General features: G+C 30.6%; 1 protein-coding gene across 9 annotated transcripts; it reads left to right on the top strand.

The window, feature by feature from the left end:
• Window positions 1–24,466, top strand: LOC113509170 (uncharacterized). 9 transcript variants are annotated; one of them, XR_008253728.1, is made up of 6 exons: window positions 1–374; window positions 743–870; window positions 7,285–7,429; window positions 7,992–8,197; window positions 11,080–11,177; window positions 24,105–24,466. XR_008253728.1 is itself a non-coding variant. In XM_026892489.3 (2 exons), exons 1-2 carry the CDS (start codon window positions 16,023–16,025, stop codon window positions 24,362–24,364), a joined length of 435 nt encoding a protein of 144 aa, XP_026748290.2. In that variant the 5' UTR covers window positions 15,980–16,022; the 3' UTR covers window positions 24,365–24,466. The 9 variants fall into 9 exon arrangements, 1 of the variants encoding a protein (XP_026748290.2); XR_008253731.1 differs by lacking the exon at window positions 24,105–24,466 and adding an exon at window positions 11,256–11,692; XR_008253729.1 differs by lacking the exons at window positions 7,285–7,429; window positions 7,992–8,197.
• Window positions 24,467–25,606: the final 1,140 nt, after the last annotated feature.

Here is a 25,606-nt window from a genome sequence, read left to right as displayed (position 1 = left end):
AGCAACACGTCGATTTAATTTTGCCAAAACGATCATGTTTAAATTTTAATACCAATCTTTTTTTGTTTATTTTTTAACAATCTTACTAATTTCATGTAATATTTTTAACAGTCATAAAGTACCTATAAATTGCAACGTAATATCACTTCGTCTATGGTTTAAATTTTGTATGTATATTAATCATTGTAAACTTAACTGGCTTAGAGTCTTTGGTATTGCGCAGTCTAAATTAGACCTAGTTAACTCATAACTGAATTGCTACATGATGAATACTACAATAAAATTAGTAGGTTACCTTTAGACCTTCTAAATGTGTGATACAATATAATTAATCAGTCCAAAACTATTTTGAACAGGAACTAGCTAGTTGTAAGGTAAGTATCTAAACAATTAAATAAAAATCAGTAGCGTTAACGAGTCGCCAAGGGATAGAACAAAAGCAAGAACTGATTTATTACCCATTATATGAAATAATGGCCCTTTCCGGTTAGCGTTATCAGTAATAATTGATTTTCCTTGGAAGTCGTTAGTATCTACTGTTTTGTAGATGTCAATAATTAATAATTCATTTATCACATTTTAAATAAAGATAACATTTAAACATTTTAATAATAATTAAGATTTTGTTTCACAAAAAAGGCTATAATTGGAGCAAAATTATTATTTTTTATTTAAAAACTAAATTAATGAATCAAATTTGATTAAAATTCTATGCGACTAATTTGTGGGTATATATTTTCAGATAAAAATAAATTCAAGATCCAAATTGGTTTATAAATGACGGAGTTATAAGGCAATGAACAAAAGAAAATACTGTCGAATTAAGAACCTCGTTATTTTTGAAATCGTTTGAAAACAATGATGTAAATTGTATGTATTTTTTAATAGGTATAAATGAAGTGACAACCTTGCCAGCGCTATTTGTATACGCTAGAGGGGTATCAGTGATAGATGATAGGTCTGTGAAGATGAAAGCAGGCCAGCTAGTCCATCGTGATGAATTCAATAAAAGTTAATCACGATGGTTTCCAGGGGGAACTGCGTGGAGGTCGACCTGATAAAGTATATTTTTTTTATACAACTTAGAATGGCAAACAAACTAACGGCTCATATGATGGAAAGTGGTAACCGTCGCCTATAGATATGAGCAGTACCATGGACATAACAGAGTATATTGTTTCGCCCATAATACCCCCCATGCGTTGCCATTCCTGAGGACTCAGGTGTTATTCCTCTGTACTCTGTAAATTCACGCCATATCCCATCCTTCAAATCGAAACACAGCCATGCAAACAAAACTGCTTCACGGTAGAAATACGAATGGGACAGAGGTACCCAAGCAATCGACTTTTGTACAAAGTCTCCCTTTGATTTGATTGCTAGCAATGGAGTTGTTAGACCCATTACCAATAATCTCTTCTCCTCAATTATATTGTATGTTGTTCACGTTGGTTTTTTGATGTAGGATGTAGCATATTTCCTAAACTTTGTCTCAAGTATAAGGAAGTCTTTGTCAGCCTAAAATAATATGGAATTGGGAATATTATGATAGAAGTACGTGGAATTCTGTTATTTCTCACCACTTCAAAAAACGATAATGTTATTACAATCGTCATCTTTATCATCATCATCTTATGAGCCTTTAACTATCAATTGCTTAATATAAGCTTCCCTCTTAGGGGTTTGCCAGTAGCTACCACGCTTGACAGACGAATTGGCAACCGCAGTTAGGCTTTAGAGAGATGTTTTAAGAGAGACGCTGCTGCCCATCTCTCGTTCTCCCTTTGTCGCCTCTTACGATACCCACGAGAAAGGAAAGGATAGCTTATTCTATGGCAGGACCACACGGATTATTTACAATAGATACAGTTAAAATATTTTAATAAATAAGGTGTTATTTTGCGAAGTCCATATAACTAGTTAGTATATAATTAATATACTAATTAGTCATATGGACATTATTATTATTATTATATAATTTGTGGTAGTCGCAAGAAATTAATTTTAGTTGAGATTTACAATGGCGAATGTAATGAATACGCATCGTATCACCCGTGAAACCTCAGCTTTGTTTAAAGTGTGAAAGGGTTCACTCATTAGGAAGATTGCTAGGGCGCGGAGTGAAACCAAACATTGTGTTTTGTGCAACGTGGTCTTTGTCACATTGTCTCTGCCTGCGTAGGAAGATACTGTTGCCAACACTGCGGCCTATTTGTATGCAGCAAGTTTCATATTTTTTCCTATAAAAGAAATGAGGGTTTCACCTAAAGAAGTGCTCTCGGAGTTAAACTTAGCGAGAAACAAATCTCATACCATTACTTAAATTACTTCACATACTAGAAAGTACTAAGCTCTTAATTTTATTTGCATATAGCGCTGTCATAACATGAATTTTTAGTTTATTTGTTAGTTTGTATCTTATGTCATAAACTAAGTTGAGCGATAATTGTTACATGTACATATGTATATGTATTTTATGAGCCTTCCCATGTAAATAACTCGGTAACAATATACTCGAAATATGAGGTATTAAACATTTTAAGAAGATAATTTTCTATAAGTTTTCTTTTTTTGTACATCAGGTCTTGCAGATACTTCAATTTATTTTAGGCAATTTACTTGATTATGATGGTCGTTACCTTTTGGTGTAGACCACAAATGCATTTGTTTAATTATATTTGTGATATCTATTTTAGTACGCATATATTTTTATGATCTCTGAAAAAAATATTCTGTATAAAAAAAAACAGAATACATCTGCTCAGTTATATTCTGATTTTTTTTAGATGAATATTGCAGATTTTTTACACTTTATTTCGCTATATGTCTGTATTGCTTTGAAGATTTATATTTTGAATTGTAACAGGATATAACTAAATATTTATAAGAATAAGAAACCATATATCACTGTAGAGATAGTATATTATTTAAATATATAGATTTAATTAATTAGTACTTTATTCATTGGTTTCCAAGAACAATAGTTACAAAGTGACTGTACTTCCGTGGTTTTTGTCCAATTCTTCTTGAAATGTCGCCCGGAATTTCAACCGATGTATTATTTTAAATTGCTAGACTCAAGTGTATTGTTTTAAGTTACAGTATGTATAACAGATGTCGATTGTCTGGTTCAGTATCATATCAGCTATCTCATCTACTTTATATTTTACTCGACAAAAAGTATATTTTTTAATATCATGTCATTTGTATAGAATATTTGTTCAACTATAGCTATATGTACAGTCTTTAATTAAATCATTGTAATATAGTCTGTTCATTACTATCTATAACATATTGTCGAATACAATCTGTAGGTATAAATGCTTTGAGATTTGGTCATGTTTTAATTTTGCACAAGCCGAGTGTCTGGCGTCGATATTTAAGTGGAGTCAAAGTCTCGAACCAAGTTAAGATGGCATCAAGCAGGAAGTAGAGTAGGAAAACGTTCGAGCGTCACTCAAGGTCGACTACGCCGAACAGCGAGCTCCTTCCACCACGTATGCCATTACGCGGTATGTCGCTTCGCATCAACTATCTATTGTTTTTCGATTCGAAACGTTTTGGTTAATCTGAAAACATGTTTAGAATAGACATGGTCGTTGCCTACTTATAAATTTTACTTCCTGAATATATTATTTTGAAACTATGTATATACTTACTATTTTGCTTTGTAATATGCAAAATATCCTAAGATTTTTTTTGGGTTTCAAATATATTTACGTAGGTAGGCTAGACGGTGTAATTTTGCCACGATTTGTTGTGCCTACTTATTCTAAGATTTAATTTTAAATACTGTCTTTACTTAGTACTTTTTGTATAAATTGATGAAAAGAAAGCAAATATAATAAATAGACCCGTGTATTAACTTCATTATGAGGCTTGCCATAATAAATTTTTTCTAAAGTTTAACTTTACACATCTGATCTCGAAGATATGATTTTTTATTCGGTTATTTTTTGCAATGATCAATTACAAAGTCCAGCCCACTTATGAAGCGTACTTTGCATTACGTGTATTATAGGATCCCGTCGCGGATATTTGCGCTATTAATAACATAGTTCGAATAATAAGCATGCAATCCGCATACTTATTTCATTCAACTGCAGGTAACGTCTTGGGGATCAACAATAGACCCGAATTTCGTCCAGCTAAAATATTAACTTTCGCACAATAGGAAACATTATATTTCCAAGTATAGAGCACTTCTTCACTTCCGAACAATAGATTGAATGGAAAACGAAGTGGTAAACAGTGATTCCTTTGCAGAAAGAAGTTTCGTTATATGTGGCCATAGAGCTTTTTGTGTCAGATACACCAAGTTTTCACTTATTGTGTACAACTTGGATCTATGTTATATTCATATTGATTATCTATTCATATTGATTAAATTTATATATTATTTAATTTGTTTATATATTAGAATATTGTGCATTGAGGAATAATATTATTTATACTTTTTATGATCATACCTAATCAACAGGTACTGATATGAGTCAATTAAATGACTGCAGTAAACTATCTTTGTTTTACGTTTTTAGCAGCAACGTGACTTTAGTTTTTGAATATGGAATGCAAGATACTTATCCAGTATAGTTTCTACAAAAAGAGTTAAAATTATCCTTATATTATAGCTGTAATAGCATTCCTCAAATTTGCAAAAATAGGTAGCATGTTGTGGATGTTTAATGTTATCAGTACTTCGAACAAGTTCCGTTTACAAATGACATTTTCTTTATCTTGATCTTCAGTCGAATTGTTTCTGAGATAATTTTATACTTATCTATGTTTCATATTAGATTTTTCATACCTACTCAAAAGTCCCTTTACGTACACAAACACAAAATTTTATAATAGTAAATACATTACCGTGTGGCCTCGGCGAAAAGTGGGTTACTTCTTTCTTTCCAGTGAGTATCGTAGGAGGCAACAGAGGAGGATAGGAAGCAGCGTCCCTTTTAAAACATTAACAAAACCGAACTGCAGTGCTAACCCGCCTGCCAAACGTGACGACTACTGGAAAAACATCCCCGTACAGTTTACGACAGTAGAGGACAGTTTACGGCTGATATAATAATACATTAAAATATAACAAATACATTGTATTGTACATTGAATTAAAATTGAAAGCAAAAATTAATATCAGACCATCAGCAGTGAGTACTATCTATTAGATTAGATAGATAAAAAAAAAATTAACTAGTTTTATCCGTGACTTTGGCTGCGTAACCGGAACATGTCCACTGACCAGGTTAAAAAGTAGCCTATCTTTTTCAATCCCTTATAATAAGTTTATATCAAATTTCATGGCGATTGGTTAAACCGTTAAGACGCTAAGAGGTAACAAACAAACTTACTTTACACTATTTATAATATTAGTAAGGATGTCGGCTTTACTTCTATTCATAAAGGCTGGTGTCATACCTATATAGGTATACCTACTACCTACATTATATAACAGTCAAGTTATCTATAAAAAATCATGAATTATATACCTAGTTATTTACTATAATAATAGAAAAAATAATTTCTACGAGGTTACTCTCTAATAATGGATATTCATAGAAAGGGCAAATAAAGACTTAATAGGATATGAAACGTTCACTTCATAGAATCAGGAAAGATGTAAGGAAATAAAAGATTCGAGGTCTTTATTTGAATTATCCGTAGAAACACAAAGGATTGGTACGGGTGAAATAGCTTCTTTAAGCTCTCGAATATTATTTTCTCTTAGACGCCGGCGTTTTCATATTAGTTCTGGTATCTATTATTCTTTACGTTCAGTTTTAAGGCCAATATATATTACGTAAATTTTACCAACTAGTACTGTTTTCATTGCACTTTTAAGGATTTAATACACTGATAAATTTTTAGTCGGTTGTGGGTTCAATTACTGCAGTTTGGATAGTTTATATGTGTTCTCTCGCTCAATTTTTAATTGAATTTATTGACTTACAAGTATAAGTTGATAACTTCTTATTTTATAGTTAGGTATCTGTTTTATCAATAAATGTAATTAAGCAGAAAGATAGAACAGTTTAATATTTAAATTAATGGGTTAATAAACTATTTATTGTACCTGGATTTCATTTAGTTTCTATATCTATGAAGAATGAGTAAGCACATACATTATAATTACTTATATTTATTTGCAGCTAATAACATACCATTGACTTCTTACACGATATTAACACTTATTTAATTGTTTGATTTTATATTCCAAAGCTTCGCGCAACGATTAAAAATATGTACTGTTTCTTGTTAATATATTTTCGATATAGGTTTGTAATCATCAAAATGAAAATATTATTTGTGTTGGATTTATAATCTACATATCATATACAATTTAATATTAAAGACGAATGTGCCCAATACTATTAGGACAATTTTTTTATGGTTTATTATATTTTTTTTTTTGATGACGTTACTTCACATTGTCATCCTCTTATATTTTTTGGCTTTGACGCTAAATTTCAATTAAATCACTTCAATAAATTAGCTATGAATAAGACAACAAGTTGCCGGTGATCCCGGCATAGAATAGGCCACCTTTCTTTCCTGTGGGTGTCGTAAGAAGTGACTAAGGTTTTACCTTAATGGTCGAGGAATGGGCAGTAGCGTCTCACTTAAAACATTTACCTTAATGGTCGAGGAATGGGCAGTAGCGTCCCACTTAAAACATCTTCAACAGCTAACTATGGTTACCAACCCGCCTGCCAAGCATGGCAACTACTGGCAAAATCTCCCAATAGAGGGGGACCTGTGTTCTGCAGTGGACTATTAATGGCTGATATGGTGTATAGTAACAAATAGACACACATGTACATTGTACAACCCATTTTGTAATTGGTTTCATAATGAAATATAATTACTTAATCATAACCTGGACCGTTAAAACATAAATACGACGATGATCAGATAAAACCATAAGTGCCTCTGCGTTCTCTTGCCGACGTATTGTCTGCTCGCTCCATCACATCCCAAAGGATTTGATCGTTATAATTCCGGCGAGCATTTCCATAAAAATTATTCCCGATTGTTATCTACGTGAACAGGTCGGATTTTTTTCTTAAATGCATCATTTATTATCTTTAAGGGCACAAAAAATGTTTGGGTCTTTAAAGCGCCGCGGTGTCCCTTCTAGGAAGCGCGCTTGGATTTATTTGACACTCATCTGTGAGATATAGAGCGGGCACGCCAGTAGACAAGGTGGTTCGACGAATCCGATTCCGTTCTTGTGGCCAGCGGGCCGTGTGGACAATAAGGTGTGAATGTACATTTTTACAGGTTTCGCATAGTGCGATTGTAGATATGGCGCCAATAAAGATATTGTTGCTGATATCTGATAACACTGTTTCGGCATATTGGTTGATTTGGCATTTGTTTTGTCGTGATGAATTGCATAAAATAAGAAAAAATTAGTACATAATCAGTAAGTTGATTAGTCGTTTCTTATTATGTTATCAATATTAATAACAGTGTGGTGTGGTTAATAACAGTATTGCGAAAATAATTATATATTTTATTTTATTTTTATTTAGTTTGTCAGATTTCAAAGTTATTCATTTACATATGAAAGAATCTCTTGGCAATAAAAGTATGTATATTTTACAGTGTTGTTATTTAGGTATATCTAAAGTTTAATTATACCCCATTAGCTGACGTTGATTTCTTTCTTTCTCTTACATCATGATCATCATCAATTGATTACTGGAATATTTTTATTATAAGAAAAGTACCTATTATTGCTAGCAAAAACTTACTTCTTTGTTAACACAAAATATATTGTAAAAGGGTTAATTTTATATGGATTTTATAAGTGAGCATTTCTATAGAGCTGTTTAAATTTTTACGAACTAGAAAATAAGAATCAAGCTTATCTTTTTATGAGTATTTTTTATCGGTCACGCTTTAAGGCTGTATTGATAATAACAAATATTGTTCAGGATACCGTACATAACTGTATTCTTTATCTAGGATTACTTTTCTTGCAGGTATAAACATGATTGAAAGGGTTTCGTGCGGTAATCCTCCATTTTTCGCTGAGCATGAGCATAAAGTATCGTTGAGCATGATGCCGGCCCTGATAATATTATCAGTTTACGGGTGCTTAACGTATAACCGTCGTGCAATTTCCCACAGAGCCTTAAAAGCAAATACCTTCCTTTGAATCAAGACACAATAGCAGGGCAAGAGTCAGGTAAAGCGTTTCGCGCCGCGGGGTTTCATCGTTGAAGTTTTATATTTCCGCTTCTTTGTCGAGAGTTTGGGCCCAATTAATAATTTCTCTGGATGACCGAAGTCATTGTTAATGCACCCCTCCACACTCCTCCACTATACAAACGGTGAAGATTGATGAACTTCTTGCAATTGTCACATTTTTACGTTTATAGACTGCGTTTTTCGCTGTTCTGAATGGCGTTAGGAGTTATTCTTTGTCACTTCAGGTTTGGCCAAAACATTTAGTGTATTGTTGATGTCATATTAGTATCAGTTCTTTATACACTACAATGTAATAGATAAACGTAGAACGCGTCTGATGATAAACGGTTACCGTAGCTTATAAGCTTATATATTTTTGCAACATAATCCTTCTTAGATGAAGTAGAAATGAATCAATTGATAGAATCGATATCGCTAGCAAGTTCTTGAAACAGAATGGGATAACGACACATGTTGTCTTGTTTTATCTCATGTGAGTGCTGATTGAAATCCGTCTATGAGTACTCGTAGATTCGTTTGTAAGGTACAAAGGAATCTACGAGTCTAAGGGGCAGAAGAGTCACGTGCATGTTGTCGACCCTTAAGAATCTTTAATAAATTTTTTTGAGAAACCTTATACTAATATAAGAATACATACAGAACTAGTGATTGTATATGTGTACAAGTGTAAATAAAGAGTTTCTGGCGTTTAGATAAGGTGTTATAATTACATATTTTTGTGTTTATTTATATTACAAATTCACGTTTTGCGTTTGACGTCAATAGTCGATTCACTATAATAGATAATGTCACTAGATATAATGGTTATTAATGTTGTTGCTCATTTGAAGCGATTTAAAAAATAGATTACGGTTGTTAATAGAAGTATTTCTGATGGAATGAATTGCAGTATGTCTTTAGGGAGTATGATCCTTTTTATGCCACTGATTGTTTGATTATAATTATTTTGTTTAATTCCGGTACTATTAGTATCTGTTTGACTGATAACACTTGAAGATTGACCAACAGAAGTTCCATGACCTTCCATATTAACTATCAATTTACGAAACAAACTACAAAAAAATGAACGCGTAACACAAGGCTCTGAGCAGCGATCTAATAATTTGCCTGAAAATGCTCGTTTAGAGGTGAATCACGTGTCGCAGAACGTGCGTGGATGAAGTGGCAGTCAATATAATTTTCTTATTTCAACAATTTCTTTTCCACATACAATTTGGGAGCGATTGTTTGTTTTTTTTTATTCTTTATTTATTTTGCTACATTGATTCCACTTATTTACTTTTATTTTTCTTTCTACTGTTTTTTGTGTACAAGTAAATACAAAGACAAGTAGTTTAATCTATTTATCTTTGTATTTACTTATTAAATTTTTCTTTTCTCAATGTCCTCTACCAAAGGTTGTTTGAAAGAGATTGCTTAGCGATAAGCCCGCCTTTTATATCATTTCTCGTTAAAATTAACTATATATATATATACTTTTTTATAAATTATTATTCATTAGTAGGCAACGAGGCTCATATTAATCGATTAAATTTGATGACGATGTTTTTAAATTAGTGGATGTAGGCAATATCGGTACAGGAACCTAATATATGTCTATACATATTATATGTCTATACATATTATATGTCTATAGATATTCTAATATCTATGATATTGGAATATCTATACATATATTGGATTCCTCTGGACATTGATGTTGAAAATAAAAGGCAAGACCTATTTTGATATCGTCCATACCAGTCCATATCATATATTCAGTTAGATTTTGTTTTTCATTTTGATATAATAAATTGATGTACAATGAATCCGTTATTGGGTCAATATATAGATATTATAACATGTAAGTGCCTATTGTAATATATTATCCACCTTTAATAAGAAGAGAAGGAATGATAGTTTTTTATACAAATATTATAAAGAGGAAAATTTTGATTGTTTGTTTGTAATGGTATCAAAAACTACTTAACCGAGTTTAAAAAAAATTTTTTTTTAATTCTTTTAAAATATAATATTATCAGCAAGTAACATAGACTATATATTATTGTCGAAAATTGTATCAATATGTTCATTTGATCGATATCAAATGAACATATTGATACAATTTTAAATTTTTTTGTTCCAACATCGGGGAATATATATATATATCGGGGAAAATAGTATGTAATTATTTTTAAGCATACTACATATTGAATTTAGAATACATTAGGTAAATTATTACAAGATAATTATAATGATTATCTACTTATAAGTAGAAATGATATCAAACGAAAATGACTTCTATTTTTTAATTATAACACTGCCAAAGAATAGTATTACTAATACTTATACCATTACTAGACTTTGTTTAAATTAAACTGTGACGCGAATAAATTTTGAAATGCAATCCATTTCAGATAAATACAAATATTATTTTAGGCTGCGGTAGTGTAATATGCATATAAATAAATAAACTTTCTTCTGACAGTAATCACAAGTTCATCAACACAAGATTTTGTTCATGAACTTGACTAAGCATTTAAGGAGCCGTACTCACGAATACAAAGATAAGTAGATAAGTTTTATCTATAACAGTAATATGTGGATGCATAATTAATGTGTAGGTACTATTAGGTATTATTTAGATATCGAAGATATTATAAAGGAAAACTATCATTTTTCTTTACACTAAGTAGTATCTATTAATGACATATTGGTCTAATTTTTATGTCGCAATTGCTTATTTATTCATTTTTAGTGCTCTGTGTATATTTTGTTGCAACCAATTTTTTATTTGTATTAAAAGATCTAAGGGAAAAGGTTACTTTTTCAGGGAGAAAACATTAATTGTTTTGATGTTTGAATTTTTTTCTTTTTCAGACACATTAGTGACATGCGATAAAATTCAATAAGAAATCAAAGTAATCATCATCAGTAGGAGCAAACCATTCAATAAGGATTTTTATATTAACTGTGAGGTAAGTACTTTTACGTATTTAGCGGTATTATGTAGGTACTATTGATATATTATTAAGTCAAGGTTACAATTTTGACAGGTACGATTATAAAAAAATCGGCGTTTAGCTTCTTAACAGCTCATCTCGTGGCATGTTACTATAGATCAGAGAATACGCTGTGCCACACTTGCCACCTCTCTTGCTAGTCATGTACAATAGGGTTACAAAATTGAGAGCTGTTAATCATATTTTTGGTGACTTCATTATATTCCTTTTTTGATAATAAATCATTTTATACATTATCGAAAATATGTATATAATAATAGTTTATTTATTTATCTCACAACTTTTTTGAATACAATAAAACATTTAATATAATACCATAGATACATCAAAGTTGTAGAGAACTGGTGCCTGAACTGGTATATGTAATATATTTATAAAATAGTCTGTTATTAAATGTAAAAATAATATAATTTTCGATAAAATTCATTTTATCTTTTTGTCTATAAAGATAATGTCAAATCGTAATTATATACAAGGAGCTTTATAATTACTTTCCTGTGTGTAGTCACGTGTAAATAATAAATCTTTTAAAAACATTATTATCAACTGATAATTTCAAATTTCATAAAATTTAATATAATTTTTAAGTCGACATGTGTACAGAAAAATTATGTAATAAATTATTTAATAAACATAAACGTGCAAAGATTATGATATCTACTTTAAAATATATCTTCATATTAGCAATTTTCTAAATTAGACTTGCTTCTTTGTGATATGAAAATATTTCTATACATTTTTTAATCTATTACATTATAATATAAAATACACATGACTTACACTATATCTCCTATTTATAATCTCATCATATGCAATATATATCTGATTAGATAAGTAATAAATGAATTTGTTAAATGAAAGACATGTTATTACTGCCATATATATGAAAGAAAGAGATAGCAATGACTCAGGTATTGTTTCTTCTTATGTGCATTATAATAAAACAATCAACTGATAGATTTGTTTGCTACTTCTTGATTGGAAGACCCTTAGGCCTTCCTATCTATCATTCAATTAACCTTCTTAAGGAAGGAAGAGGATCAATTTAACACATACAAATATATATATATATATATTTGTATTTAACACATACATTATATATATATATATATATATATATATATATATATATATATATATATATATATATATATATATATATATATGTTACTGTAAATGTCCGTATATTTGCAAAATTTAGGATTACTAACGTGGATTGGTAAGGATTTAAAAAAAGATCATTTTTGGAGCTTTCAACAAACCAAACCTAATGTAACCTATCTTTTTGACTACGAGTACAAACACCACGCACTAAATATGTCAAAATGTTATGTCTGTTACTATAAAAACCCGAATTACGGAAATTTATTTTTTTCTATATTTACATCAAAAACAAGGTAAAAGTCAAAGTATATATTAAAGGAATAAGATTTTAAATTATAACTTTACTTTGTCTTTCTGTTCGTCGACTTGTCTGCGCATTGCGCCTTGTTATTTCCTGTTCGCGAAATTAAATTCAAATGTATGCATACTTTTTGTTGACCAGTTTACGACTGGTGTTCGGCCAACGTTATCCGTGTATTATATGTACTCATCGTCTTATGGTATCATACAAATAATATTACAGATTTTCTACGTGAGTATAATATACTATAATTATTATCAACGTAAATAGGTACGAGTATGTGTGTGTTTCCTGCTTATTTAACTGGTTATACTGTCACGTCCGAAATTCCATATTTATATTACTTCGCATATTAACTGACATATCAAATAGGTCATGGTTGTTATTGTATGCGTAAGCACCATTGTAGATATATAAAATAAGATACATTTAGGAGTAGATAAGTATTATAATATAGAGTCATAATTCTTTTAGAGTATGTCTAAAATATTTTTCCTCTGCAATGAATACAGGAGTGTTTATTTGTTTTCAAATGAAACAAAAACAGGTTCGATAAATGTTTCCATTGCTATCTGTACTATAAAATTATACTGTACCTATAAAATTATACTTAGGAACTGTTTATAAAATAATCTCAGGTATATGCTTACCTATGATTAATTAGGGATATATTATTGTGTCGTTAGCATGCAGAATCAATGAATTAACTTATTTTTATTAGCTAAGAACAAGGTAGTCCAATGTTTGGGTATTAGCGTACCTCAAATTTAGATGACATCACACTCTATATCTATATTAGGATTTCAAATAAGTGGATATTAGAATGTCACAAGTAACTCGACTTGAAGTTTTTGACAGTGTATAACCGCCATAATTATTTTATACTGTCGTTATCTATTTTAATTTCTAAGAAGAATCTAATGAAGTTATTTTTTATAAAAATCCAGCAAATCCGTTTAGATTACTTTACGTCAAATATCTGGACATACATATATACCTATATATACCCAAACTACTACACTTCTTTCTTCGATAGAAGAGCAATTATCAATGTAATCGTTCTAACTGTTTCATAAAGTGATACGTAATGAACAGACAAATTGCTGTCCGATTTATGATGTCACAATTTGAAACGATTATAATTACTTTGATATTTCTACATTAATCTAATAAAATGGTGCAATACTACTATGAATATACTTAAATGTGTGATACATAAATTATTCGTAGTTTTATCTTTTGACTAGTGTAGTGTAGGTTTGTACGAGTAGGCACTTATCAGTTAATGATATTCTATTAAATTGTTAATAATTTTTCGTAGGTAATTATTATTATGGATTAAGAGATCAAGCATTACAAGTAGATAATTATAATATACTTTTTATTTTATGGTGTTGTCGGAAACATGCATTTGTCATAACTGTATATGGTATACAAAAGATAAAGCTAACGTTTTTCTGTTGGATTACGATGGCGAATCAGTCATTTGTAAAATGAAGCACAAATGGAAAAAATCAAATTATTTTAAACTTTATATTTAAAATGTTAACAATCTGCATCAGTATAAATACATTATCATATATTCAGCTTTATCTAGGTTACTACTAAGTCTATGGTTATTACGTAATTTATGTGGTTGAACACAATGAGAATTGATAAAGCTTTTTATATGCCAAGTGGAGGCATGAAAATCCGTAACTGAACTATCTTTATCTTTGACATTTCGCTGATAAGCTTTTATTTATCATTCCTAACGAGATTTGGACTGGGTTTTCCAAAATCCTTTATTGATATCATATATAATACATGTTATAATATATCCATTAATCTGTTTCAAAATAATGTAATTATGGTATTAAGCAATTGATAACAATACTGTTTTTGTGCATACCATTAATTCATTTTTATTTTAGTTGAGGAATTTTGTTTAGTGACTGAAGCCATGTTGCTGCAAGTAATTCGAAAGATTCAAAAATCATTTTTACCAATATTCGTAGCAGAAACTTACTTATACCTAATTCATTAATAGATTTGCTGAATATACTTTTTCTGTTAAACTTTGTATTTTCTATATACCCAATAAGTCATTATCGTCCCCCTACTGGTTACAATACGGGTCTCTCCCTAAAAGAGGAGAATATATATTTTTTACATTTTGTTAATTTATGTATGTTAGTTTATCTATAATAAATATCTCTTAAGGGATTTTTTTTTAATAAAAATATTGTTTGAATGTTGTTAACTCTTTACGTCTTCGCGATGTTCCGCAACCCCTTTGTGTAAGCCTCTAGGTTTGGGGACCCACGAGAAGTCCATTAGATGTAGTAGGTACTATGTAGACGAAAGTACCTAGCTGGTCCACCAGTCCGCGACAATTTACGGTGAGCGAGGCTTCCACCCCGCTTGTTAAGTGTCACCCACGTCTAGCGGTCCCACTTACACTCTACTTGTATTTATAATTGCACTTTTGACGCATCGACCGATGCAGTTATCTGAACTAGAATGTAGTGATTATTGTTGTATGACATGTTCCTGAAATCATCCAAGTATGCTACATACTACCTACACGTATTTCTGAATTTTATTATGAATCTTCTGTTTATTTCTCATTACTTTGCGTCAGCACCATACGTTAAATCTATTGGCACATAATACATTTATTAAAATAATATATAAATAAAAAGTAGTGAGTGAAATTGGTGATTTTAACAAAAAAGGCAAAACAATAATAAAATTGTAATGCAAACGCTTACAACATGTTGGTGTTACATGGTGATGTTGTGGAGAGAATCCCGTGATAGGTAATATTGTTTAAAATATAATTAATATGGGTACTCTTAGACTAAATACTATGATTTAAAAAAAAATGTTTAAATAATATGAATTTAATTTTATCTTTTCTATAAGAATGAATTCGATATGGGGGTATAGGGTATACTTATACCTTATACGTTTTATAAGTAGGTATACAACATGTCGACAGTTAAGTTTCCTTTTTTTTACCTCCCCACTCCTACTTTTATCCGTATGGTAAAAATGAAAATGTTTGTTCTGTTCATACGTGTCGGGTTTTGTAATAATTTAAGATTTGTAAAATTTAAAATGGAACAACACGAAAGAATCTTTTCTCTTGAATCAAATTCAAAATTAATTCGGGAGGAATTAAAATAAACATTGTGAATTTACATATTTTATTATACAAAAAATGTTTGAAGTATTAGGTGTTGATTTAAAAATATATGTATAAACCGATGCCCGCCTTGTGAAATAAAATAAATCAATGATTATTGCGTTAATTTGTTTTCTTTTTTCGTGCCTTCAGCAATTAGCACACATGTCAGCAGATGTAATTCGGTGTCAGCGTTCACCGTTTGCGAATGTGACAGTGTTTTTCTATGTGCATTTGTTTGAGCGTGGCGCCGACGACGGAGCGGGCGCGTCTCGTATCCGGGTCATGCGCGTCACGTAACGGGCTCGGCGATAACGGGGAGGCCCGGGCTAGGTCGCGCAGCGGGATGAGCATGCGGAAGCGGGACCATGCCGCGCGACTAGCCTACGGTTGCAATCCAGGTGCGCGTTGGGCTTCTGTCACTATGAGTTTATATATCAAGAACTATACTCACTTTGCTTTCATGTGTATCATGAGAACATCGATTACTGTCTGTGTTTCGTCTGTAAACATAAGAGTGAAATGACTCATCTTCGAATGTGTACATTCGCAAACTATTGCAAAAATTGCTGGCCCAATTTCGACTTTATTACAAGAAACTGGTTATGTAAACTACTATATCATATGCATAGATGATGACCTGATTGCAACAAATATACATATATCTATGCATATAACAAATATGCACAGATATATGTATATTTGTTACATATACCTTGATATTTATACCAGTCAATCATAATCAAGTTGTAGATAAAACTTCAAGTGATAATTCTTCATTTTAATTTATACTAACGGCGCATTTTGGTTTTACACGGTTTATTTTAATAAAATACAGTTTACAGAAAGAATTTTTAAAGTCAGTTATGTAGCTTTTGACTTTGTCCAATACAAACAAACAATCAAATCTGTTCTCTATAGAATATTAATATAGACATTATTTACCTCATAATATAGAATATACCTTGTCGTTTAGTATCATCAAAGAAAGATTGAAATAATTATTGCTCAACGCAATACATATTAAAACATTTGTATTGAAGAATATTGTCCACAGTCATAAATCTATAAAATAATTATGAAATTGCCGAAATACTATGTCAAGTAAAAAGAAAATTACTTAAGTATGTATTTAATTACAATTCGACAAACAAGCGCTACTGTTGTTATTGTTATCTAAAAACATAACAAAATTGATTAGGTATTTATTAGCTATTTTTAAATGTTCCATTCACAAATTGTTTTTTTTTTGTAACTAATAAAATACTCAGATATATTGAATTTTATAGATGCTCAGAAACTTGTGGCTTTCATAATAGGTTTATCATAATTATTAGTGTCTTTTTAAAGAAATGTTCTATTAATGAAATTGGACATGACGCATACATGCATTTTTAGGCCGAAATGACATCAAACTATATGACATTTTAAATACCCATAGATTTAGTATTATACTAGGAAACTGACAGTTTATTATTCCATTTTAATATATTCTATTTACTTTAATAATATTTATTAATTATTGCATTTTTTTTTAAATAAAAATGATTCAGTAATTCTGAAAATATTTCGTCATTAAAATTTACAAATAATGCAGGTATCTGATGTTACACTCATATATATTATTATCGTATAAAGACTCTTAATATTTTTACTCTAGCTAATCCAGAAAACTGAACAACTACTTCGCTTATGAAACTGAAATGAAATTGTTAGGTATAGACATGCACAATTACTAAGAAGGGTTTTTGAAATTACCAACAGAAACGGCAGGTAATGGTATGAAAATGTGATGGTAACCTTGCCTATGCTATTGATATATGTTGGATGGATACCAGTGAAGATGATAGGTGAGTATGAGGTCAGGTCAATTAGTATGAATTCACTAGGTTCAATAGGATTGAAATTATGGTTTCCAGGTGGGACCACATGACAGTTAACCTGATGCGGGTATGTAATTAGTAATGGGAACGTTAAACCCCATCACTAACAATTCTATGTATACTTAATATGTTTTGATTGTTTATGAATAAATACTTTTATCGAGAATCCAGAGGTGCGGTCTAGGCGATCGATGATTGTACAATAATAGAGTTGTAAATGTTTAGACAGTTGCAAGAAACGAACCAGAATTCCACAAAATAAAATATGTGGTTACTATTAAAATCTGTTGGTATTCAAACTACATTTATAAATGTTGTATTATATGTAGTACTTAATACAGTAACCTTTTCTACACTCAAATTCACACAAAATTATATTCTATAATGAAGTCGATTTACCTAAGTGTAAATTATCTTTTGTAATATCTGTCTATTGTTCAGTATGTTTTTGTAAACACTACAAAAGCTGGTCTTAGTGTTTTTGACGATGCAGCGCCCCCCTGAGGAATTACAAAATGTTCTCAATATTTGCTGTTCCTATTTGAAAGCACCAAATGTCTATTTTATGAGAACTATGAAAGAGAAGTATTGAAGTAACTCTAAAATTTAGAGTAAACTTTAATGTTTAGCGCTTATTGTTTGAAATTAATACCTAACATTTACAACATTAAAAAATGCATAATCTTATCTTCTTTATAATCGTATGACACGGAGGCTTAACTATAAAATATAAACGCTTAGGTGATATCTGTGTTTTATCACTCATCATCGGAATTAATCTCTTGTTCTCTATATTTATTTTATTGGTATTGCAATAATATCTTTTGTTTCTTAATTAGGTAATTACCATTAGATGTTAAGATACAGTAGAAAATATTTTAAGAATTATCGTTAGGACTAAAAATTTAAGAATTTAGATGTTTTTTAGGTAACGCACATACACAAGTTGTTTTTTTTAACGAAATTCACGGTTCACGGTTGGCGGCGCCAGTTGCGACGGCGCAAGCGCAGCGCGAGGCGAAGAAAGCAAGTTCAGTGCCACGGCCGCGCGGTGCGACAACCTTGTCTGGTTACATCGTCGCATTTGTAACGACATAATATCACTTTTTCTACTGCCAAAATTATGCTACTTAATTTATTTACAAATTTATTTATGGTAATTATTTGTAATTAAGCTTAACGTAAGCCTTTACGAAAACAGCATACTGATATATCTACTATTTAATAGTATGCATACCATTACCTTTAAATATTTTACTGTCCTTTATAGGCTCATTATTTTGCGTAAACACGGTCTCTTATAAGTTCAATTTCGATCGAGTCTTCTTATTATTACAAAAAAATGAATGTATTTCCTATAATTGACATATTTTCATGAAGATTTCAGCTTAACTGATTATTATGTAAATAAATTTTAAATATTTTAACAAGAAGTAGGTAAAAAGTAAACAGAAACAGGCTTTATTGCATTGTGTTTGTGAATTGAGTAGATAAACAACGGAAATGATTGTATATTTCATGTTAAACGATTGCGTGTTGATGAATTTCATGAGTTGGTTAATCGAAACTGTGCTGTAATAGCAATATTAGCAATCGTTGTCGTAATATCTTAATTATGATTCTGTCATTCGCATATAAGGACGTAGGTACTTTATTAACTGACTCCCGTTCCTGTGGGAATTTCGGACTCTCAAAATAGATGTCTTCACATTACAAGAAATCTATATAGGTACCTGCTAATGTTCAGCGTAAGTGGGTCAATTAGCAGAATCGTGGATAATGATTGAGCGAAAGGATTTTGCTTTTTATAGAACTAGCTATAATTATTATAGTATCTAGTGTGTGATTTATTCGTATACTTACATACGAGCACATACTACATTTTATTCCAATTAGATCAGCCTAAACAGCTAAAAGCGTGAGTAACAAGTATTGAAGATCTTTACAAACCTTTATAATTGTAGTATTAGTAGGAAGTACCTAGGATATAAATTGATGTGTCCTATAATAAAGGAGCTCATAATCCGATATAAACATTGCAAATGTTGCAGTGCAGTTATGTTGGGAACCAAAGCTGGGGCAGTGCACCGTTGCTTGTCGGAATGTCCATGGATCCGGTTCAAATACCATATAAAGTATATATCGTACATCATCCCGTTACATTATAAAGAAATATGATAAATATATGGATAAAGACAGATTGACGAAAAATATTGAACATCGTGATTTTTATATTAGACATTAAACAGTTTAGAACTTATTATCTTGTACTGGTATAACAACAATATACAATAGTAAGGTTATTCGGAAAGCGACCTTTTTCAGTCAAATTTTAGAAACCTGGCAAAAACCTGCAAAATTTGACGAATATAAGATTAAAAAAAGAATAGTGACTTTAACTGTTACAAAATTAATACTCTCCAGTATAGAATTCAATTTTTAAGAGAAATGTGATATATATTCATTAATTGCTAGATACGTTTTATTTTCTTCTGTATTTCTGAAGATTTTAGTCTCTTATTTCTAATAATCATCAGTGTAGTGTTCAATTGGGACAAGGAAATATGAGCTTATACATATGTAACATGAAAAAGTCTATCCTCAACTTTACGATCATAATGTTTTTAAGTCGTAACATATGTCTGTATTATATCTAATGTACTTACTTATAAAAGTATTTAGATACTGATAAATGGTATGAAAATAGCTTAATATCTTTTAGATTATGATTGTTTTGACAAACCTTAAAATTGATATATTATTATCTTATAAAATATAATGTACGATACATTATGTAAAAATACAGATATGAAATTTTGTAAAGAAATTTGAATGTTACTGAATTACGTTTTGAATAGATGGAGGGATTTTTTATTAAATTTTCTTATATAATCAGATTATAATACATAAAGTTTTATGATAATACATTTAACAAAAACATGGAATAGAGTTAGTAAATAATAATTTAATACGAAGTTAATCAAGTAGGCAGGTTCATATCTATATAGGCACAAAATATTTTGCATGGCATTTGAAATTTGATCATAAGTGCTTTTTGCCAGAGCATGTGTGCACTAAAGACAGCAAAATGATATCTAAGAAACAGATAACATTGCAATTTAATATACACAGCATAATGTGAGGTCTACAGAACAAAATCGAAATCATTATCATCTGTGTAGTAGAGTGTTTTATCGTTGAAACTAAATATTTTTATAAAATTTACGATCTTGCTAACACAGAAATTTTGATTATCCTTGGCTTAAAACGCACCCAAATAGCTAAGTGATATACCTATATTGAGTTCTATAAAAAGATTAAAATTATTAGTATGGTATTACGTAAATGTTCTATATCTAAACTTTATTACATTTATCTATACTAATAATATAAAGAGAAAGAATTTGATTTTATGTGTGCTTGTTTGTTTGTAATGGATAAAAGTATTCACCCATATTAAGAAAATGTTTCGTCTATAGATGTAATATTATCAGCGAGTAACATCAAATATAGGTATATAGGTATACTATCAAAATTTTAGATATCCTTACGGAAATTACAATAATATAACCTATAGTATCAAAAATTCGCCTTCTAATGATATAAAATACTAATTTAACTTTTTATTTGCTTATGCAAAGCTGGAACTCATCTCTAGTTATTTATAAAAAAAAATTATTACCACAATAAATACTTGACAACATTCGAGTCAAAGTTGATTCATAAAATATGTACAATAGTATGTTTGATGGAAGAATATGAAATTAGTTGGTAGCGAGACCTTCAATACTAATGTTTATTTATTAAACGTTGAATTTCAAATCACCTTTGAGGAGACAGACACCCACTTATTGCGTAAGGCTGAATCACAGTCCAGAAATGCAGCAACTCAGAGTCAGCCATCATACGTGAATCAGCGCAACCGGAAACAGCGCCATGTTGGCTCGCAGCCGCCATGTTTATCGTTGCTCCGGAAGTTGCGCGCGCGCTAACCGTCTTTAGATTCCAGTAGATATTAATTACGGCTTCACTTGTGAAATTTCTTATCTATCTTAGAAATCTTAATGTATCACAGCCTGCAAATGTATTTTTATGTACATTAATATATATGTAATCAACAAGTTATCAATATTGCTCACAAGTATACAAATCAAGTTATATCTACTAATAAGTTAATTTCCTGAGATATATTAATATATGTACCACTATTATCAACATTTTTGAATCAATAAGATATCTGTTTTGATTGTTATTTATAAATTCATTATCTTATTCAATCTGCTTAATTGTTAATATTGATGATAAGTGTATGCGTACAAATATAAAATCGATAAAATTATCAATATTATTTGTTAAAATGACACTAACTTATGTGTAACGTTGAAAGTCATAGTGTTACGGATTTAAATGGAGTGAAGCGGAATAGTCGGAAATATCGAGCGACTATTTCGGTAGCCGACGTTTTTCCGTTTCAGAGACGCTCGAGTTAATCATACACTTGACGACGGAGATGGTATTTATAGAGAAAATTGCTTTGCGACGTATTTTTGTCTAGTTTGTGGGTTTGGTATGTTCACTACATATCCAGACTATTATTTACAAAAACAGGCGCGAGGTGTCAAATCGATTATTATTTATAGACTTTTAGTATTTGTAGTAAATACTCGTAAACTTTTATTTTTTACTAACTTTTGTCTGCAATGCAAGCACGTGGATTTTGGAAGTAGGTTACCAATTTTAATAGATGATGCATCAAGATTAAATATATATCAAACTTTGAGTTAGACCTTCAGAAATACAACGGTGAAAGCCGCTTCCAATTTGGTGCGGTTGTTTTAGTGTGATGTCAGCAATTGTATAATATTCTTGCTCTTGTACATACATCGTCTAGTTTATATATATATAACATTTTTTTCAATAATTAACAAACATTATGTGATTTTTATTAAAAATATTTCAATATATACATAAAGATTTATTATGATCTGCATGGATAGCTAAATGGAGTTTCATTTTCAATAGGAATTATTTACACAATTTTAATACGGATACAAAATCTAATAGATAACAAAATAAATATTAAACAAAGACAGGATACAATTAGTACCAAATGGAGATACACGAATGGATTTCAGTGGCACGGCGGAACACGTCAGTAATTTGCATATAAATACATCGTGCGAATTACTTTGACAATAATCGTGACCGCGCGAGGAGGCATTTGGTTTTGTATAGTACTACTTATAAGGGGAACTGACTCAAGTGACACATACATAAACGGCCAAATATAACGTCATCGTAAACATAACAGGAGGAATCGATTTTAATTTTGACAAACTTACTATGATAATATTAACTAACGCTGTGAGAATAGGTCAATGAATGTAATTTGAGAACTGCTGACCTTAGTGGTATAGGCATAGCATGGTATGCCATTAAGATGGTTGCGGGTTCAATCCTCATTTAATAAGAAAAATGTTTTATGGGTGCTTCTGTATAAATATACTTTTTTTTTTATAAAAAAATATAATATATTTATTTATAGAAAATAGGAAATAAATATATATATAAGAAACAAAAAAAAAAACTCCCCAATTAAGCAATACTTGTACGTACTAGAGTGGCCAATACATCTTATGAAGATGATTATTTTTTATGCATATAAATTAGTTCATGTACTGATGACCCCTAATGAAGCATTGCTTATTAGGGTTTTTTTTTTGTATAATTTAGGACCACTACTACAGGAACAGTACTGTGGTGTGGAGGTACGTATCCAAGTTGACGACATTTGTACAAAGTTTTTCTTTGATAGACCGATTCCCATTAAAGTAGACAGAAAGAAAACATTGCCAAATGCTCCGATTTTCAACTAAACATCTTTCGCTTCCTACACATTCATCAGTCTATTCGTACTAGCTCGTTCGTTACGAAGGGTCTAAATATACCTAAGAAATGAGATTTCCTATGTCGTCATAACCATAAATTCCATTACCTACCTGAATATATTAAGAACGAAATCGTAAACAGGTTAATAAAATAAAGGCCTAATTTTATGAGATATAAATATATTTAGATGAGTTTTAATGACATCTTAACGATTTTCAGTCCCTGATCTGATCACGAGAACTTAATTTAAATATCTAATGACTTTTAATGGATTTAATGAAACATTTGTGTGCATCTGATTGCAGAAAATTGAAGAAAAAATTTAAATAGAACCTAATTATTGTCAAAAGTATTTAAAAATAACATCATAGCAACAAATATTAAGATGTGATTTTTTTTTATTTATATATTGACAATTGTACTTATACAAATACTTAGGATATTTTTTTATGTTAAAAGAAATAAGTAAAACAATATAAAATTATAAAAAAAATATATAGGCTTGAACACTTATGAAAATAATCAAATAATTACAGATGGAGGTGCTCGCACTTTTGACGAGAGGGTGCGCAAGCGCACGCAGGCTTTAAAGGAATGCGGTCGGACCGCCGGAGGGGCAGGGGGAGGTGTGCGGCGGGAGGTTGTGAGGGACAAAGGCTCGGGAACCAGTTCAGCTTCCTGTACGTGTCGGATGTCCTGCGGCTTCCTGGCCCCTCTCGGCCGCGCTCAGCCACGCAACGGGTTACCAACAGGGTTGTGCAAAAGAGAATGTCCTGCGGGTAACGCATTTGAATAAATTATTAACCAATTTATAAAGCTTCCACGAAAATATTTTATTGCGATATTATCGTAAATTACTTCGATTATTTGAATAAAGATTTCTTTACTTTTTCTTTTATTTATTTTTTTAAATTGCATTGTAATATTATGTTATTACGTAAATCAACAAGCAAATATATGTGCATGTTAATTCAAGTTATAATTCTTTAGTTAAATAGTATCCTTAATCTGTATACACTAGTGAAGGATGATAAGTGACGATAGGGTTAGGTCAAGTAGCTCGTTATGACGAATTTATCGGGAATTAAGCCTGTCATTTAAGCAGGTCTACTTGATAGAGTAAGTATAAATATTGTTACCTAATATTCCTTTACTAACAATTCATTTCCCCATTCAAACCTTATAGTAGGTTGAGTCATCAGAAATATAAAGTAAATTATATTGTTTTACATGACATTAGTAATTTGACGTTGGTGGGTTATTGTACTCTATAAGGTACCATTGGAAACCGTCATGGTTAATTTCTCTCGAATTTTCCACGATGGATCAATTAACCTGACCTGCTAGTGCCACCAGCGAATACCAATAGTATAGGCAGGGTTACAATTCAATTTTTATACCATTAATAAAAAAAATATTTTGGTAACCCTAAGGCGAACAGTGAGACCACAGGACACGCACGATTGAGGACACTCTTGGGTTGTTTTTGTTGGACTGCGGTCACCGTAACATAACACGAGATCTTGGCTTGGGGTATATACACTTGTCATGTTTACAAGATCCTATCTACTCTATAACCCTACACCATATTATTAAAAGAGTAAGGTGCTGCATTTTTATTAGTTAACTATTTTAGTACAAATTCTCTACAAATTATTTAAAGCTATCAATTTGTATAAAATTTTAATAGTATATATTTTTTTTATATTACTCGCAATCTTACCTATAAATGCAAAACATTATAAAGTTTTTTATGAATTACTTAATCACATATAAAACGCTTGAAATGAGTTGAATGATTGACACGTAATACCATAGATTGATATAGGATATATGTTTCTTATTATAATTCAAGTAAGTAAAGCAAAATTCTGGAAATGGATGATGGTCTACGATATATTAGCTTAGCATGATAATTTTATCGTTTCGTTTTGTGATTCCACACAATGATACAAAAAACAATTAGTTAATGTATAAAAAATTTAGTATGCAACCACAAAACAATTATGACCTCGTGATGATTTCATAAGAGAATGAA

This window comes from Galleria mellonella, unplaced genomic scaffold (assembly GCF_026898425.1).
Source record: "Galleria mellonella isolate WM207_F2 unplaced genomic scaffold, CSIRO_AGI_GalMel_v1 utg90, whole genome shotgun sequence".
NCBI classification, from domain to species: domain Eukaryota; kingdom Metazoa; phylum Arthropoda; class Insecta; order Lepidoptera; family Pyralidae; genus Galleria; species Galleria mellonella.
Note: the sequence above shows the minus strand (reverse complement) of the source record. Positions and strands in the feature narration are given on the sequence as shown.